Below are 21,413 nucleotides of genomic sequence, written 5' to 3'. Positions count from 1 at the left end.
GAAGTGGTGTATTCTTACCATTGTGACACAGTGCTCTCTGCTGCCACCTCTGTCCATGTCAGGAACTGTCCAGAGCAGCAGCAAATCTCCATAGAAAACCTCTCCTGCTCTGGACAGTTCCTGACATGGACAGCAGAGAGCACTGTGTCAGACTGGAGAGAATACACCACTTCCTGCAGGACATACAGCAGCTGACAAGTATGGGAAGACTTGAGATTTTAAATAGAAGTTAATTACAAATCTATATAACTTTCTGAAACCAAACTTTCTGAAAAAAATAAAAAGAAAGAAAATGCTGGTACCATTAGTCTGCTCATCTGAAGTTCTTCCTGGTCATCCATTCAACAATTTGTCTTGGTTTGCCTAAAAAACTATCCTTGTCCCACAACAGTCAATCAGTCAATGAGGTGTGGCCTAGGGCGTCCATGCTACGCCTCTCCTTCCTTCTTCTCCACCCCCCTCCTCTCTGTCACACGCCCGGCAAGTAGGTTGTGCCATCACTGTTGTCATCAGCAGACTGTGCATACGTTGTCTCATCTGGAGTAGTGCCGTGCACTGATGCGGTCAAGCCTCTTCTAGGCTACTATGTCAGTGCGTTATGGGTCTACAGCCAGCACCCGGGATTTCTTTTTTATGCAGCGCAAGCGCTGTGAGAGGGGCTGCCACGTGGAGTCCATATCTCTCACAGCGCTTGCCCCCCATAAATAATAAATATATGCATTTACTTTAGTTGATGGGTAAGTTAGTGTATTATGGTTGTTTTATATTACTGTGTTTCCACGAAAATAGGACATCCACCTATAAGAAGACACCCCCACTATCCTATCAACTAGCCTAAAATAAGGAATTCCCCCGAAAATAAGGCACCCCCTAAAAGTAAGGCACCACCAAAAGTAAGGCCGCTAACCACCCACCTGACCCAGCCCCCCCCCCACTCACCTAATCCCCTCGTGGATCTTGTCAGCAGACACACTGTTCCATGGCCCCACGTCCGCACCGCATTGATGCACAGACGAAGATCCCCTCGCACCGACACACATCCTGACACAAATCCCAACACACCGACGTCCCGCTGCACATCCCGATGTCCTGCGGTCTCACTGCACCACGTCCTGGTGTCTTGTAAATATGCTGGCCGGGTGGCCAGGGGGGGGAAAGAGAGCCAAGGGGGGAGTCCGGAGGGGAGAGAGTGAGGGGGGGGGAATAAGGAGAAGGGGAGAGAGATACAAGGGGGGGAGGCCAGGGAGAGATAGTGGGGGGGGGGGGGGTAGACAAGGGGAAAGTCCGGAAGAGGAGAGAGAGCCAAGGGGGGAGGCCGGAGGGAGAGAGCGAGGAGGGGGGGGGGGGGAAGAGAGCCAAGGGTAAAGGACGGGAGAGTAGAGAGAGCCAAAGGGGGAGGCCGGGGGGAGAGAGTGAGGAGTGGGGGAGAGAACGAGAGAGAGAGCCAAGGGGGGAGGCCGGGGGAGAGAGTGAGGAGGGGGGGGGGGGGGAGAGCCAAGGGTAAAGGACGGGAGAGGAGAGAGAGCCAAAGGGGGAGGCCGGGGGGAGAGAGTGAGGAGGGGGGAAGAGAAAGAGAGAGAGAGCCAAGGGGGAGAGAGTGAGGAGGGGGGAAGAGAAAGAGAGAGAGAGCCAAGGGGGAGAGATTGAGGAGGGGGGAAGAGAAAGAGAGAGAGAGACAAGGGGAAAGTCCGGAAGAGGAGAGAGCCAAGGGGGGGAGGCCGGGGGGAGAGAGTGAGGGGGGGGGGAGAAAGAGACAATGGGAAAGCCCGTAAGAGGAGAGAGAGCCAAGGGGGGAGGCCGGGGGGAGAGAGCGAGGAGGGGGGGAGAGAGACAAGGGTAAAGAACGGGAGAGGAGAGAGAGCCAAAGGGGGAGGCCGGGGGGAAGAGAAAGAGAGCCAAGGGGGAAGAGAGTGAGGAGGGGGAAAGAGAAAGATAGAGAGCGAAGGGGGGAGGCCGGGGGGAAAGGAAGAGAGATGAGGGGGGAGGCCGGGGAAAAGTAATAACAGTGTAGGTATTGATATATTAAAGGGGTTATCTGGTAAGGTAAAATATATGTGGAATCATCCCCTCTTATATCAGCCGTCTGAGATAGGAGGGGGGAGAAGGGGGTGAGAGCGGAGAGGGACTCAGCAGCACAGACACAGAGAGCAGCAGCTCAAAACTGAGGGAAGGAGATAGAAAAGATAATGACATGTATAGAAGGAATTGTTATTCTCCAGGAGGGGGGGGGGTGATTCAATATATTATTGATTTTTTTTATTTATTTTAAAAAAAAATTATTTTCCAAGCCCAAAAATCCATTCGCTAAAATTACCAGGGACACAGCCCATCATCAAAAGAAATATAATAGCATTAACAGAAATATTTAATATTATACAGAAATACACTACTAAAAATGTAAGGAAGTTTTATGGAAAATGTAAAAAGTTCCTGCTCCAGTGATATTATATCATGGAGCATTTAAGTAGAAGCCGCATGGCTTCCCATTTCTCTTGGAGGGGCGACCCTTTGGTCATTGAGGTTCTGGGCTGCAGAATTAACCTATTTACCGGCATATAAGACGACTCGGCATTTAAGAAGACTTTCAGGGGTTCGTCTTATACACCGGAAAATGTTACCCCTGCCTGACCGCAGAAGGGTTTACCACCTGCAACCAGTCACCCACTCCTAAATTATATTCTATACAGACTATACTTCAGAAGTGGCTGACTAGCTGCAGCTGGGGTGCCCTGTTGTGGTCAGGCAGGGGTTAAAGGGGTAGTGCGGCGCTAAAAAATTATTCACAGAATAACACACATTACAAAGTTATACACCTTTGTAATGTATGTTATGTCTGTAAATCGGCCCCTTCCCGTGTCCCACCACCCCCACCAGTGTACCCGGAAGTGTGTGGTGCATTATACATTACCTGATCCGTGTCGAGGGCCGTCCGCCATTTTGTGCCAAACGTCATCTTCGGACGGACGGGCGAATCGTTGCCACCGCCCCCCCTCTGCCGCGTCATCAGCCGCTCAGCCGCGATTGGCTGAGCATAACTGTGCTCAGCCAATCGCGGCTGAACACAGTTGTGACGTGGCGGAGGGGGGACGGTGGCAGTGAATCGCCCGTCCGTCCGAAGATGACGTTTGGCACAAAATGGCGGACGGCCCTCGACACGGATCAGGTAATGTATAATGCACCACACACTTCCGGGTACACGGGTGGGGGTGGTGGGACACGGGGAAGGGGGCGATTCACAGACATAACATACATTACAAAGGTGTATAACTTTGTAATGTGTGTTATTCTGTGAATAATTTTTTAGCGCCGCACTACCCCTTTAACTGAACCAGGAGGCGGTGGTGCAGGGGTCTTGGGAGAGCCTGTAGTGTAGTCCCCAGAACCCCTCCACCGCCCGACTCCCCCTGTAAAAAAACAAACGATCCTAGAAGTCACCCATTCCTGGCAGCTCCTCTCTCAGCCCCGCGTCTCCTGTCATGTTCCAGGCAGAGACACTGACTGCGCCGGAAGTTCCCGAAGCCTCTGTCATTCTCCCACGTGGCTGCCGGGAGAGAGGAGCTGCCAGGAACCCCCCACCGTATGCGGCTACCATACCTGGCGTATAAGACAACCCCCGACTTCTGAGATTTTTTGGGGTTACAAAGTCATCTTGCTGAAAAATACGGTACCAGCCTCTACACAACCACTAAGCTGATCCTATAGGTTTTCTATGGATTAATGTCTGATGAGCTCCCCCAGTCTCCAGCAACTCCAGTCTCACATCCCTAATGATGCTGCGACCTCCATGAGCCGGAACATTGTTAGGCCCACGATGTTCATGCAGAGGGACAATAACTGGATTACTAAAGTTATACAAGTAGTATGGGCTTGTCCAGTATCATTCAGGGCAATTATATACAGACTAGACGCACCTGCCCTATACAATGTAACATCACCACCACTAGACACACCTGCCCTGTACACTGTAACACCACCACCACTAGACACACCTGCCCTGTACACTGTAACACCACCACTAGACACATCTGCCCTGTACACTAACACCACCACCACCACTAGACACACCTGCCCTGTACACTGTAACACCACCACTAGACACATCTGCCCTGTACACTAACACCACCACCACCACTAGACACACCTGCCCAGTACACTGTAACACCATCACTAGACACACCTGCCCTGTACACTGTAACACCACCACTAGACACACCTGCCCAGTACACTGTAACACCACCACTAGACACACCTGCCCTATACACTGTAACACCACCACTAGACACACCTGCCCTGTACACTGTAACACCACCACCACTAGACACACCTGCCCTGTACACTGTAACACCACCACTAGACACACCTGCCCTATACAATGTAACACCACCACCACCACTAGACACACCTGCCCTGTACACTGTAACACCACCACCACTAGACACACCTGCCCTGTACACTGTAACACCACCACTAGACACACCTGCCCAGTACACTGTAACACCACCACTAGACACATCTGCCCTGTACACTGTAACACCACCACCACCACCACTAGACACACCTGCCCTGTACACTATAACACCACCACTAGACACACCTGCCCTGTATACTGTAACACCACCACTAGACACACCTGCCCTGTACACTATAACACCACCACTAGACACACCTGCCCTGTACACTGTAACACCACCACTAGACACACCTGCCCAGTACACTGTAACACCACCACTAGACACACCTGCCCTATACAATGTAACACCACCACTAGACACACCTGCCCTGTACACTGTAACACCACCACTAGACACACCTGCCAAAAAAGAAGAACTAAGTGAACACAATGTGCTGATCTCTGCTACTTTATTGGTTGTGAGACATGGAGGGAAGGGAAATCATGGAGAGAGAATATGATGGGTCAGGAGAGAAGAGGAAACACATCATCAGAGGGGAAATCCATCCTGAGGACTCGGCCTGTCCTGGTCAGGAATCCATTGTGGGGGCTGGAAGACAACAAAAAGATCCACAGGTCACCTATTTGCTACAACGAAATTTTTAGCAAATATATGGGTCCCATTGTGGGCGTCGTATATATGGGTGTGGTTTATATGGGTGTGGCTAATGACAGAACGTCATAAGGGATCGTTTTTATGGCAGTCACTACTAAGGCCGCTACCTTTAGTATGCCGGCAGCCTAGCAGCTTTACATGAGTCTACTTTGCCAGGAGTTCGGCTGTCGGTATGACAGCTGGGTCCCCAAACTAACTTTCAAAACCGTAGAAAGAGGGACATAAAACAATATATAAAGACATATAACAACATATAAAGACATATGACATATATAGAATTAAAAAGTAAACATATTTGGTTTTGCCATATAAAACTGTTAAAAAGCCCTCAGCGGTGACAGGTGAGCTAAGTATTTTTCATTTCAGAGTGCGTTCACACCTACAGGATCCGCAGCAGATCTGCAGCCGATTTTATGGTCTAGATTTGATGCTGGGTTCAGTTATTTAAATGAAATCTGCCGCGGATCTGCTGCGGATGCGCAGCAGAAAATCAGCTGCGGATCCGGTAAGTGTGAACGTACCCTCAATCAAATTTGTCGTTTTTAAGAAATTTAAGTTTAAAGACCCCTAATTTTCCATAGGAAGTAATGGCCAAGCTACACAGCAGAGCACCAACAGCCAATCACAGCACATATGCAAATAGCTGAAATAAATAGAAACTCGAGGGTCTTGTCAGTCAATGCCTCACAACATCCACTCAGTCACATGTCCTATACTAGCCAATAGAAGATGAAGAAGATGGAAGGTCCTTAACAATTTTGCCTCACTGACATAAATATAGATTTCCACATGATTTTCATATTAACCGAGCAATTTTCTTTAAGATAATAAGGCTGCTGTGGATGTCACTGTTAAAGGGGTACTACGGTGCTGATAAAAAAAAACAATCAATCAATCATAAACATAGTTTTTACATTTACCATGCCTCTGGATTCTGTCTCCGTTTGAATTTCCCGCTGTTTGCCGGTCTATGAAGCTCCAGTTGGTGTCTTCATTTTTTCTTCACTTCCTGGTTTGGGCTTTCCCATGATGCACTTTGTCTCCTGTGATGTCGAACTGACTCTGTAAAACTATTAGATGGCTTACAGCTTGCTCAGCCAATCAGAGCTGAGCAACCTGTCTCATCTGAGAAAAGGAGGCTGGCCTAACAGGGCTTAGACCCGCCTCCCTCTTGATGATGTAATTGTCGCAAAATGGCTGCCACAGAGCAGCCTGGGTTCAACAGTAATTAGGTAAGACTGAGTTTACTTCACTTCCTGGTGGGGGGGTGAGGGGGAAAAGATAGGGAAGGGGGGCAGATAGGTAATTGAAGCATATTACAAAGTTATATAACTTTGTAATATGTTTATATTACTGGGAAAAAGCTTTTCGCTGGAGCACCCCTTTAAGGAGTTGGTATCAAGGTAGCTCTTAAAGCGAATGTACTGAATGACCTCAGACCAGACTCCATAAACTAATACAAACCCCAGACCAGACTCCGAAAACTAATACAGACCCTCGACCTATAAACTAATACAGATCCGAGAACAGACCGACTGACTTTTTAAGCTGCTTCTTTATATCCTCTTAATAAGAATCTTTGGATGATGCATTTTGAAAGGTGGACAACCTACTTCCTCAGATCCTATCGTCTAAAGAAGAAGGTTGTCCACCTTTGAAACAGCTCATCCAAACGAAGATTCTTATAGATTGCTTCTAAAGTCACCTATCTGTATGTTTATGGTGTGGGAGAAAACAGGAGTACCTGGAGGAAACCCATGCAAACACAGAGAGAACATACAAACTCTTTGCAGATATTGCCCTTGGTGGGATCCTGTTCTGGACCTTCGGTTGGTGGTGTCTCCCTTCTGGATCCTTTAAAAAGTACTATGGGGGAGATTTATCAAAATGGTGTAAAGTAGAACTGGCTCAGTTGCCGCTAGCAACCAATCAGATTCCACCTCTCATTCCTCACAGACTCTTTGGAAAGTGAAAGGTGGAATCTGATTGGTTGCTAGGGGTGACTGAGCCAATTCTACTTTACACCATGTTTGATAAATCTCCCCCAATGTGTATTAAGATAACGGCACACGCATGGTGGTATCTCCAAATAAAAATTCTGATCTTACCTGGATTTGTAGAACACGTCGTCATATTAAATTAACCATTTTTAGCTATTAATTTAGGTGATTCAAGATAAAAAACTGGAGGCATCGGCTGCAGGATAACAATGTCATCTAGAGGGGAGTCATGAACTGGTCCATCCTGTATAGATACATATAATATCCACCATCACTGATAGTCACTATACACAATGTCCTTACATCCAGGTAACAATGCTGAGTCTGTCATTTAGCAGAATATATGAGGAGATTAAACCGTCCTCCCATCACCAGTGGTGTATAAGGTGCCGGGTACAGGAGCTCCCAGTTTAGTCACCCCAGGACTGGAGGAAGAGCAGGGGGACAGCTTTATACTGGGGTCACGTCTTGTTAAGAGAGGGAGATGGGTTGCAGGTGTAGCTAGGACAGGAAGGGGATAAGGCAGAACTAGAGAAAGGCGGGGCATATCGAGGGGGAAAGTGCACAAAGAGGAGGAGTCAAAGAGAAAGAAGCAGCAAGGAGTGGCATGGCATCTGCAGAGGCCGGCCCGCCCTGAGATTGTTTTAAATAAAAAAAACAACGGAGGGAAGGGGATAGGATAGTTAAGCGGCATGGGAGGGATGTAACAGACTTTGCTATTGAAGTCTTTCCTGTCACATCGGCTAAAGTGGGAGGAGTTTTTGATGGTTTTTGCAAGAACACAATTATATTTGGTGGCAGAGGAATCATGTCTTCTCTCTAGTTACACCCCTTTATGGTACAGAAGTGGTTCAGGGCTGAGGTGGTTGGTAATTATAAGATACAGTATTCTGTATAAAGTATAAAGACTTACATTTACAGGGTTGGAGGGTTCTCCAGAGATGATGCTTTCTCCACCCGGAAGGGGTCAACCCTGAGCAACATCTGCAAAATGAAGAATAAAGCACCAGAAATCTAAGGCCATGACTACGTGGTGCCCCACTACTGGGTTCACTAACTTCTAACCACATGTTAGAATATAATTCTCCCAGGTGTCAAGGGCTGGCAGCTGTGCTTTCCACTCCAGACACTAGGTGTCTCACTTCCCCCTAGGCACAGCTACAGTCCTACAAAGGTTTAGCTATGTTTAACCAATCAGAGAAGCAAGACACTCTCCACACCTCTACACTCTCTCACCCAGATTTCCTGTGACAGCCCTAGGCAGGATAGGGGTTTCCTGTGGCGATTTAGTTGTGGTCTAGCTAGGGAAGAGATAAGACCTGTTTCCAGAGAGACTGATACCTGCACTATACAGTGCTAAGCCCTAGAGGTGGGATAACCAGAACATTAGGACCACCATTGCCTACGCTGAGGATTCTTTCAGTCAGGACAGTAACCCCCTAAGGAAAGGCAGAGGGACTGATCCCCAGTGAGGCAAAGTTGCTACGGGCCGAAGTGCCTTACTGACGTATGCTCGTCCACTTGGGGAAATCTTTAGTGGTAGCTTCATCCAGAGACAGAGACCTGGGACTCGTACTACTCGTCAGATGAACAGATATCTAAACGTGAATTTGAGGATTCTTCTTCAAGTACCTATTCTACACACATGCTGGCAGAATTCTTCTACTAATTAGGCAAGGGCTCCTACCTGGCCCCTGCACTTCCCTTGCACACAATCTTCTTCTATCTACCTCAAGTCTCTACTGTATTGTCGTTGTCCTCTTTTTGCACTAGCACCTGGGAGCAGTTGTTTGTTGTATTGTGTATTGCACTGAAGTAAACCTTAACTTCTGGTTAAGCCTTGGACCTTGCATCTCTTGTGGTGAACCTGCATCCTCACATCTCACTGTTGCTCTACCAAAGGACCGGTGCCCGAGTATCCAGGGGTGAGTACTGCCACTCCTGGCCACCGTGACAAAACCAGCCTAAACACTAGAAGCCACAACATCTGCACACAGTGCCCGGGCCACGGCAATATCATATGTAGAATCCTGTAGAATCTGTCTCTGGGAAAGCTGGGTGACTGGCAGAAGAAGGATCTCCAAAAAATAATGTAGACACTTACCAAAGAAGCTGGAGAAGACCCCAAGGAGGAGAACGGTGATGGCCTTCATGGTGGAGATGAGTGGATATAACCTCAGCTCAGCCGCACATACAGCCAGGATACAGCGTAGGTTGTTGACCTAGCAAACAATAAAGGACACCAAGCTCATAACCTGAAGAAGCCTTCAAGGTGTTTGCTGCGTATATTAGATGATCTTAATCTTTAGGGACAATATTCTTCATATGATGTTTAAACGAACTGCACAAAAACAGCTAAACAATTACAACTACTATAGTGGGACTATTGGGGCTTGTTTTGCAGTGTAAAGAGCATACAAAACACATATTTTTTCAATAGGTAAAGCGGCTTTTGGGAACGTTTTAACTTCTACTCCCCCCCCCCCCCCCCAAAAAAAAAAAAAAGTATTAAAGGCTGCTATACAGCAATAGAAAGCTCAGGCCCTGTGTTACCATGCCTGGGTTGCTGCTTCTCACTCACTGTGTTTCCTCCACAATTTGAAGATGAAACCTCAGAAAATATGGTGGTGACAGGTTGGCAGCATGGTGCAGGTGCTCTTCATGGTGTGGGCTACTTACCTGGAGTCCGGCCGTCCACAAGTGCTTATGGAGTGGCCTGAAGAGGAAATGGAGTATCGGCATATGGTGTCCTTGTCACCACCATCTAGCTTCTAGGAGTAGTGAGTGCCTCCCCTTCCATGTAGGCAATGTCCCCCATGTCGGTTACCCTTAAGTAGTGAGCATCCTCCTCCTTAAGTTATTCTATAAAAAAACAACATACTAACCTGCTCTGACTTCTATTCAGTCCTTGGGCATCTCCCCCTGCTCTCCGCTCTACAGCGCACAAATGACCTGCAGGTGTAATGTCACTTATGTATTGGAGCTTAGGGGATGAGAGTGGCCTCTTGTGGCCACAGGCAGTGTTAGTTAGCCAGCGATAACACTGATTGCTTCAATTAGAGCAATGCATTTAACTGTAAGCCAGTGGCGTAGCTACCATAGAGGCAGGGAAGGCGGTTGCTATGGGGCCCATAGAGGGAGGGGGCCCAGGGAAGATAAGAGTCTCCTGTGTCCTTTTGCTTAACCCTTTAGGTACTTCAGTGTGTAAATGACCCAGTGTTCTCTTACATGCTGCAACACAAAAAAGGGTTAACAATTAGCTCTCTGCCTCACTACTCTGATAACCTCTGACCTCCGTTCTCTGAGCTCCTGCAGAGGTCAGGGGTTATCAGTGCAGGAATAGTGAAGGAGAGAGCTAATTGTCTTCTCTATTAACCCTTTGTGTTACAGCATGTAAGAGAACACTGGGTCACTTACACACTGCAGTAAATAATGGGTTAAGCAAAAGGTAGTCTGCTCCTGCACCTATGTATATACCCATGAGGCTCCTAATACACTGTTATAGTTAAATACAGTGGATGGACAGAACAAGCAGACATTGGCTTTCTCCTCTGCCAGTCACTGTTGTGGCTACACGCAGGATTCTGCCTCTGGCCACGAGAGATTTTTTTTCTTTTGCCACATCACCGAATATATATATATATATATATATATATATATATATATATATATATATATATATTATAGTATGTAGGGGGACCCCATACAATTTTTTGCTATGGGGCCCCATGAATCCTAGCTACGCCCCTGCTGTAAGCTATTGTTAAGAGGGGTCGGTGCAGCACTTGTCAGCAAACTGGGCCCCCCAGGACCAGGGGGGCCCCAGCCGAGTTCACCAGGTGCTGACGCCAACCCTGCCCCTTCTACCTGTAAGCTTGGCCCTGTGACATTGAACTATATGGCGATCTTGATATTTGGTTAATAGATAAGACAAAAGGAGAAAGGGAATTATCCAGAGAAAGAGATTATGGGATAAAGGTGGCCAGGAGCCCTGCAGCAACCCTAGGACCCTTTCAAGCCAGGCCGAAAAAGTTTATGGTTATCTGAGCCCTGCCTTGAGACGTCACGTCTGCCATTCAGCGGCCGAGGCGGGACCCTGCTACGGCCGCTGATTGGCATAGCTGCCTTGAGACATCACGTCTCATGTGGCAGCTCTGACCAGGAAGTAGCCGCGGGACGGGAGTACCGGGCGGCGCGATCCGGGCACCAGCGCTGGAACGGGGGAGGTAAGTGTCCTCCGGCTTCAATTTCCACCCCCTCCCTGGCGATCCTCAAAAATACCCCCTGGCCGGGAGAACCTCTTTAAGGGGGCTATTTATATACAATTGGGACCAATAATACACCTAATAAGTATTTAAGATACCTGTCCATGTGATATATATATATATATATATACAAGCCACACCACAGACCCGTAAGAACACGCACTGGACACCTGCCGGAGCATGCGCCGACCTGCACCTAAATCCCAAACAGCAATACAAGAAAAAGGTAAGTATAGAATACAGTATATAAATGCGGCACTAACTCGAGTATGATCATTTGGGCCTTTGAGCTTTTATCCCACGACTGTATGTGATGGAATAAAAATTTTAAGCTGAGGACCATAGTCGGGAACGAGTCGTGATACAAGACAGCAGCCATCTCTGGACGCTTTGTTGTTATGAAACTTTACACCTGAGTAGTAGTGTCGTAGTATATTCTTGCCTTGGATTATATGTGCAACAAGGTAAGTATACCCAAATCCCCCTAAATTATAACACTTAGTAAATAATCGCACACACTGTCTGTCCACAACCTGGAGTCTGACCAGAAACCTTCAAGGGCTCTGATATCCGAGCCGAGAACATCCACGCCATCTAGTGACACAAAAACCCTAATGACAGACAAATAAGCCAAACGGTGATAGAAATCACAACAAAAAATAGGTAAAAATATGAAAATAACCAGAAGGTCAGTGAAAAAAATGACATCACAAAATGTTGAGGTTGAACTGTAAAAAAAGTGAAAAAAAAAAAAAGCAAGTACAATAACAAGTAAGTAAGTACTAAAATATGTATGATAAAAAATGGAAATAAAGTGATGGTATGTTGAAACAACGGCCGTATTTCATAACAACGGCCGTAGTTGTGCAAACAATAGCTGTTATTTGTGAAATAAAGGCAGTTGTTATGAAATACAACCGTTGTTTTTACATAGTGTGAACCTGGCCTTATCCTGTTATCCATTCCTCACACCAGGATAGATGGAAGGCAGCCCCATTGCCCAAGATGTACCATAAAATGGGTATAAAACACTAGTGAGGGGGCTATTAATTTGTGGGGTAAAAAGAGGGGGCTAATAGTATTTGAGGGGGCAATGAAAGGGGCATTGTGGGTAGCAGCATTTGGGTTAGTGTGCAGAGAACAGGGGTGGCTGGGGGAAGTCTTCATGACGGTCTGGGCTGGAAGGAGGAAACACTGAAGATGAAGATGTCTCCGATGGTCAAGGGATGTAAGTACGTAAAGAAGATCCAGAAGTATCAGCAGGGCATATCCACCAGAGACCGAGCACATGGATCAATACCCTGGGTGGCTGAGGCTGTATAAAACATGTCTTATTTAAAAAAAATAAATTAAAAAAAAAAATATATATATATATATATATATATATATATATATATATATATATATACATACAGTAGCGGTCTTTGGCACCAAGCACCCCAAGCGATCGCTTGGGGCCCCCACGTCCTGCTCTTGTGCTCAAGACTGCTGGACAGGGCCGCTGCCCCGCTTGCTGCTGCGATCTGAACTGTAACTATGAGCACTCGTAATGAGCGCTCATAGTTACATGCAGCAGCACTGACAGGGCGGGAGACATTGGCCCCCTTCCTTTCAGTCACTCTTGTGGCCACAGAAAGTGTTTTCCCTGCGGTCACAAGTGGCAGCTTTGTCTTTGTGGTGCCGGTGCTCCAGTGACATCACTGGAGCATCAGCGCCAGAACAAGGGGAGTGCAGCCTCTTGTGATCGCAGGGAAAACCCTTCCTGCGGCCACAAGAGTGAAGAGAAGAGGAGATGCCCGGACCAAGGTGAGTATAAGTGTTTGTTTTATTGTGTTATATACTATATGGAAGGGGGAGCACACAGGGGTCTGTTTAACTGGGGGAGAGCACATCAGGGGTCTTTATAAATGGGGGGAGCACACAGGGGGGGTCTATATAAATGGGGGAGCACACAGGGGGGTCTATATAACAGGGGGAGCACACAGGGGGGCTATATATAACTGGGGGAGCACACAGGGGGGCTATAAACTACTGGGGCTTCACAGAGGGGTCTATATACTACTGGGGGCAGCACACAGGGGGTCTATATACTACTTGGGGCAGCAAAATGGGGTCTATATACAACTGGGGGAGCACACAGAAGGTCTATATTCAAGTGGGGGAGCACACAGGGGGGGCTATATACTACTGGGGGAGCACACAGGGGGTCTATATACTACTGGGGGAGCACACAGGGGTCTATATACTACTGGGGGAATATACAGGGGGTCTATATACTACTGGTGAGGCACACAGGGGGTCTATATACTGCTGGAGGAGCACACAGGAGTCTATATACTACTGGGAGAGCACACAGGAGTATATAATACTGGTGGGGCACACAGGGGGTCTATATAATACTGGGGGGAACTACACAGGGGGTTTATATACTACTGGAGGAGCACACAGGGGTCTATATCCAAGTGGGGGAGCACACAGGAGGTCTATATACAAGTGGGGGAGCACACAGGGGGACTAAATACCACTGAGGGAGCACACAGGGGGACTATATACTAGTGGGGGAGCACACAGGGGGTATATACAACTGGGGCAGCACACAGTGGGTATATACAACTGGGGGAAGCACACAGGGGGTTTATATACAACTGGGGCAGCACACAGGAGGTCTATATACTTCTGGGGGAGCACATGGGGGGCTATATATAACTGGGGGAACACACAGGGGTCTATATACTACTGGGGGAAGCACACAAGGGGTATGCAATACTGGGGGCAGGACACAAGGGGTATATACTATTGGGGGCAGCACACAAGGGGTATATACTACTAGCGGTAGCGCACAAGGGGTATATACTACTGGGGGCAACACACAGCGGTCTATTGTTGTGAAGCACATGTCGAGGGGGGGGGGGCAGACATAACTTTCCTTGGGGCCCCAGAAATGCCAAGACCGCCCATATATATATATATATATATATGCAGTGTATATCTGATATCAGTGTATATTACACCCAGGTATATAGAGATATAGGAGCAGTGTATATAAACACAGGTATATATGCAGATATATAGGCAGCGTATATATAGATATATGAGCAGTGTATATACAGATATATGAGCAGTGTATATAGATATATGAGCAGTGTATATAGATATATAAGCAGCGTATATACAGATATATGAGCAGTGTATATAGACATAGGAGCAGTGTATATATAGATATATGAGCAGTGTATATAAATGTATGAGCAGTATATATACAGATGTATGAGCAGTGTATATAGATGTATGAGCAGTGTGTATATATATATATATATATATATATATATATATATATATATATATGAGCAGTGTATATAGATATATGAGCAGTGTATATACAGATGTATGAGCAGTGTATATAGATATATGAGCAGTGTATATAAATGTATGAGCAGTGTATATACAGATATATGAGCAGTGTATATACAGATATATGAGCAGTGTATATAGATATATGAGCAGTGTATATAGATATATGAGCAGTGTATATACAGACATAGGAGCAGTGTATATACAGACATAGGAGCAGTGTATATACAGACATAGGAGCAGTGTATATACAGATATATGAGCAGTGTATATAGATATATGAGCAGTGTATATAGATATATGAGCAGTGTATATACAGACATAGGAGCAGTGTATATACAGATATATGAGCAGTGTATATAGATATATGAGCAGTGTATATAGATATATGAGCAGTGTATATAGATATATGAGCAGTGTATATAGATATATGAGCAGTGTATATACAGACATAGGAGCAGTGTATATACAGATATATGAGCAGTGTATATAGATATATGAGCAGTGTATATAGATATATGAGCAGTGTATATAGATATATGAGCAGTGTATACAGATATATGAGCAGTGTATATAGATATATGAGCAGTGTATATACAGATATATGAGCAGTGTATATACAGATATAGGAGCAGTGTATATAGATGTATGAGCAGTGTGTATATATATGAGCAGTGTATACAGATATATGAGCAGTGTATATAGATGTATAAGCGGTGTATGTATATGAGCAGTGTATATTCTGTATACAGACCCATCTATACCGGCTGTGGGGTTCATTACATCCTGTGTCCTGTAGAGGTCGCTGTTCTCAGACTGTACATTGTATATTGCTCTGCAGGTGGCAGCATGGTGAGTTGGGGGAGTCTGGGGGGCTGTATAATATATAGGGTGTATATAGGGCTGTATAGTATATAGGGTGTATATAGGGCTGTATAGTATATAGGGTGTATATAGGGCTGTATAGTATATAAGGTGTATATAGGGCTGTATAGTATATAGGGTGTATATAGGACTGTATAGTATATAGGGTGTATATAGGGCTGTATAGTATATAGGGTGTATATAGGGCTGTATAGTATATAGGGTGTATATAGGGCTGTATAGTATATAGGGTGTATATAGGGCTGTACAGTATATAGGGTGTATATAGGGCTGTACAGTATATAGGGTGTATATAGGGTGTATATAGGGCTGTACAGTATATAGGGTGTATATAGGGTGTATATAGGGCTGTATAGTATATAGGGGGTTATCTGTGCCCCATGATGACTTGGTATCTGACTAGAGGAAACTACTACAGTATATAAGGCCAGAGCCCTGCAGAGCCCCAGGGGATACAGTGTATACAGTGCAGGTATATGACCTCTAGGCCTACACTGAGGGTTCCCCAAACTCTGTGGCAACTACAACTCCCAGCATGCACTGCCAGCCTATGGTATTGTACAGTAGGTGTGCCATACAGCTGGAGAGCCCCAGGATGGGAACATTGTTATATAGAATCCAGAAGCTGCATAACTACAATGCCCTGGGCTGTCAGTGCATGCTGGGAGTTGTAGTACTGCAAAAGCTGGGGCTCCCCAGAGGTTGGGGAACACTCACTGTATATGTTTGTGTGTTTTCTGTAGGGACAATTACATCCCCAAATGCAGCTGTAATTAGACCATGACAAGGTGGCCCTGACATGGCGTCTGTGCACAGAGATCACTTATATCTACCAAATAGTCAGGATTGTTCTGTGATATAAAAGGTCTCCTTCATCAGGGACCACTGAGCCCAGAGACCCACCGGTGTCCAAGGGAGAGATGGAGAGAGATGCAGATGGAGGAGGCTCAGCAGCAGGGACCGGACACTAGGCCTCAATGCTCCCCTGAGGATACCGTTTTAGGTTGAAATGCGTTGGACCACCTCAGTCTCATGTTTTTTTTCTATTTGTCAGTCTGGATAATGATTTATTATGATGATTTTGTGACCTTATGTCTGATATTGGACTGGACATTTTCGTTGTTCCTTACAGTGGTTGTGGTACAGTATATATATATATATATATATATATATATATTGAGTTCTGTTGAATCAAATAGTAAAATGGCTCCTTATCCAGTTCCATACAAAGGATTAGTGCAGTAGCGTTTGGGTGTATACCATGGGTTGCTCTATTGGGCATGCGTGGTTGCTGCATTTTCTCTGTCTCTTAAATGAAAACACACAAACCTTCTGACACCTGTAGCTGGTCAGGTGGTGACTCCGATGCTGCTCCTCTTATTTCTGTCTGCTGCGCCATTTTGCAGTAATTTAATAAATGAAATGCAAATAAGCCCCTTTGGTGCACTCAGGGTGCGTTCACACCTACAGGATCCGCAGCGTATTTACTGCTGCGGATCCGCAGCAGATTTCATTTAAATAACTTAACACAGCATCTGCTGCCGATCCTGTAGGTGTGAACGCACCCTCAAGTGTTCTTCTTTGGCCCCTCAGTGCACCATCCCGTCCGCTGCTCCGTATGTCCCCATAAGTAGTGACACTTCTCCAGAGACTAGCTGCACGAGATCTGGAAAAAACAGATAGACCTCACTAGTTAGGAGGGCGTACAAGGTGGAAGTAGGGTGGAGGTTTTTTTTGTTTTTGTTTTAAATCAACTGGTGCCAGAGATTTGTAATTTACTTCTAATAAAAAATCTCAAAAATCTTCCAATACTTATCAGCTGCTGTTTGTCCTGCAGGGAGTGGTGTATTCTCTCCAGTCATGAGAGCAGGAGAGGTTTTCTATGGGGATTTGCTGCTGCTCTGGACAGTTCCTGACATGGACAGAGGTGGCAGCAGAGAGCACAGTGTCAGACTGGAAAGAATACATCACATCATGCAGGGCATACAGCAGCTGATATGTACTGAAATACTTTTTTTTTTTTATTACAAATCTCTGACACTGGGACCAGTTGATTTGAAAGACATTTTCTTATGAACTACCCCTTTAAAGGAGAAGTTTATACAAATGACCAATATACACTTATTACGGGAAATGCTTGTAATGTGCTTTTTTCCCTGCACTTACTACTGCATCAAGGCTTCACTTCCTGGATAACATGGTGATGTCACTTCCTGGATAACCTGGTGATGTCACGTCCTGGATAAAATGGTGATGTCACTTCCTGGATAACATAGTGATGTCACTTCCTGGATAATATGGTGATGTCACTTCCTGGATAACATGGCGATGTCACAACCGGACTCCCAGAGCTGTGCGGGCTGTGGCTGCTGGAGAGGATGATGGCAGGGGGATGCTCAGTGTCCCTCCAGTGCCCTGTCTCCCTCAGTGTCCCCCTGCCATTATCCTCTCCAGCAGCCACAGCCCGCACAGCTCTGGGAGCCAGGTCGTGACATCACCATGTTATGCAAGAAGTGACATCACCAAGTTATCCAGGAAGTGACATCACCATGTTATCCAAGAAGTGGGGGAATGCAGGGAAAAAAACACTTCATAAGCATTTCCCGTAATAAGTGTATATTGGTCATTTGTATAACTTTTGGGGGGCAATAGAATACTTTAATAAAAAATGTCGCTGGACTTCTCCTTTAAGCCTCTAAACACAGTGTGAACATAGCCTAAGGGTCTATAATTACAGTCGGTGTCTGGGATTCATTATGATTTCTGGAGCTCCGGAACAGTTTAAATCTTTGCGCCTGACTATGAAGCTGCGGCCTGTCTCTTTTCACCATTCTGGCCGGTGGTACAAAAAAACATTTGGGGCCTTATAGTTATTGTGGCAGAACATGGTGAGAGCCGCGGACAGAGACCATCTGTAGCCATTAATGTTGTTCTTGACTTTTCTTCTGTAAAGGCACAAAAGGAACCCGAGTATGTTAATACCCCGACTTACGTCAACGTCCATCCTGGGACAAGTGAGGTCAACTACAGCACGGCCCCCAGTCACCTGCAGACCAGGCCCAGATATGTCAACGTTAAGCAGATTCCGAAAGGCTTTTTGGATGTGGACATCCTGCTACCGAACGGCATCCACCTCACCATTACAGTGCCGCTCAGCTCCACCATGGCCAACCTGAAGAAGGTATGGTAGGCCGGTACTCTGGTGCCGAATGTAATAATACTGATGTGGATTCGGCAATAACTCTTCTTCTCCATAGATTGTGTGGCACCGAGCGTACAAAGAGCCGCTCTTCAGCCTCCTCCATCACCCGTCCTGCTACATCTTCATGTGTATGGATTCTGAATCCCACCACCAGATCCTCGAAGACCACCAGCACCTGTGTGACCTCGACTTCTTCTTCCCCATCTTTAAAATAGTTACCAAAGAGAACAAACAGCCTAAGAGGTTTCCCAGTAATGAAATGAAGCTGCTGCTGGGCCGAGGTGCATGGTGACAACTTACCACCCGGGATTTATCTGCCGGACGTTCACACCTAGGTCTTATGGGGACACTCTGAGTGTTGTGTCGGGATCCTTACATGAGAGAACTTGTGTTCTCTTTATCTGTATCTGTAGTATATTTCCATTTTGCCTTCTGAGCTTTACAGAGCCTCCATGTTGTGGGAAGGAAAAGTTCTCTGGTGACCTGTAGCGCCCCTATAGGACCCTGCTAAAATAACACCCAGATCCTATTACTAGAGATGAGTGATTCAGGGGAGATACAATTGGTTCTGTCCCAAAAGCCATGTTCCATACTGTACTACTACTACTACTACCACCCCTATACGGCCGCACATCTACTGCTTGTCTATTATGTTCTATACTGTACTACTACTACTACTACCACCCCTATACGGCGGCACATCTACTGCTTGTCTATTATGTTCTATACTGTACTACTACTACTACTACACAGCTACACATCTCCTGCCTTGTCTATTATGTACCATACTGTACTACTACTACCACAACTATTACTACTACTACTACCACAACTATTACTACTTCTACTACCACAACTATTACTACTACTACTACCACAACTATTACTACTTCTACTACCACAACTATTACTACTACTACTACTACCACAACTATTACTACAACTACTACCACAACTATTACTACTACTACCACAACTATTACTACAACTACTACCACAACTATTACTACTACCACAACTATTCCTACAACTACTACCACAACTATTACTACTACTACTACTACTACCACAAGTATTACTACAACTACTACCACAACTATTACTACAACTACTACCACAACTATTACTACTACTACCACAACTATTACTACTACTACCACAACTATTACTACTTCTACTACCACAACTATTACTACTACTACTACCACAACTATTACTACAACTACTACCACAACTATTACTACTACTACCACAACTATTACTACAACTACTACCACAACTATTACTACAACTACTACCACAACTATTACTACTACTACCACAACTATTACTACTACTACTACCACAACTATTACTACAACTACTACCACAACTATTACTACTACTACCACAACTATTACTACAACTACTACCACAACTATTACTACAACTACTACCACAACTATTACTACTACTACTACCACAACTATTACTACAACTACTACCACAACTATTACTACTACTACCACAACTATTACTACAACTACTACCACAACTATTACTACTACTACTACTACTACCACAACTATTACTACAACTACTACCACAACTATTACTACAACTACTACCACAACTATTACTACTACTACTACTCCTATATGGCTGCACTTCTCCTGCTTGTCTATTATGTTCTATACTGTACTACTACTACCACAACTATTACTACTACTACTACTACCACAACTATTACTACAACTACTACCACAACTATTACTACTACTACTACCACAACTATTACTATTACTACTACCACAACTATTACTACTACTACTACTACCACAACTATTACTACAACTACTACCACAACTATTACTACTACTACCACAACTATTACTACTACTACTACCACAACTATTACTACTACTACTACCACAACTATTACTACTACTACTACCACAACTATTACTACTACTACCACAACTATTACTACTACTACTACCACAACTATTACTACTACTACCACAACTATTACTACTACTACCACAACTATTACTACTACTACTACCATAACTATTACTACTACCACAACTATTATTACTACTACTACCACAACTATTACTACTACTACCACAACTATTACTACTACTACCACAACTATTACTACTACTACTACTACCACCACAACTATTACTACTACTACCCCTACCCAGCTGCACATCTCCTGCTTGTCTATTATGTTCCATACTGTACTACTACTACCACAACTATTACTACTATTACTCCTTCTACCACAACTATTACTATTACTACTACTACCACAACTATTACTACAACTACTACCACAACTATTACTACTACTACTACCACAACTATTACTACAACTACTACCACAACTATTACTACTACTACTACCACAACTATTACTACTACTACTACCACAACTATTACTACTACTACTACTTCCACAACTATTACTATTACTACTCCTATACGGCTGCACTTCTCCTGCTTGTCTATTATGTTCTATACTGTACTACTAACACAACTATTACTATTACTACTCCTATACGGCTGCACTTCTCCTGCTTGTCTATTATGTTCTATACTGTACTACTAACACAACTATTACTATTACTACTCCTATACGGCTGCACTTCTGCTGCTT

At 45.1% G+C, this 21,413-nt stretch overlaps 1 protein-coding gene across 1 annotated transcript in view; it reads left to right on the top strand.

Moving 5' to 3' along the window:
* The window catches only part of LOC138771915 (phosphatidylinositol 4,5-bisphosphate 3-kinase catalytic subunit delta isoform-like), a 55,471-nt gene that overhangs the window by 7,292 nt on the left and 26,766 nt on the right, over positions 1-21,413 (top strand). Inside the window, exons 2-4 of the mRNA XM_069951917.1 lie at positions 8,969-8,991; positions 18,521-18,748; positions 18,825-19,050. Of these exons, the coding sequence (XP_069808018.1) occupies positions 8,969-8,991; positions 18,521-18,748; positions 18,825-19,050 (477 nt within the window). The remainder of the gene's footprint in view (positions 1-8,968; positions 8,992-18,520; positions 18,749-18,824; positions 19,051-21,413) is intronic.

The sequence above is a fragment of the Dendropsophus ebraccatus genome, chromosome 14, assembly GCF_027789765.1.
Source record: "Dendropsophus ebraccatus isolate aDenEbr1 chromosome 14, aDenEbr1.pat, whole genome shotgun sequence".
NCBI classification, from domain to species: domain Eukaryota; kingdom Metazoa; phylum Chordata; class Amphibia; order Anura; family Hylidae; genus Dendropsophus; species Dendropsophus ebraccatus.
The sequence above is the reverse complement of the archived record's forward strand: the minus strand, read 5'-3'. Positions and strand labels throughout refer to the sequence as shown.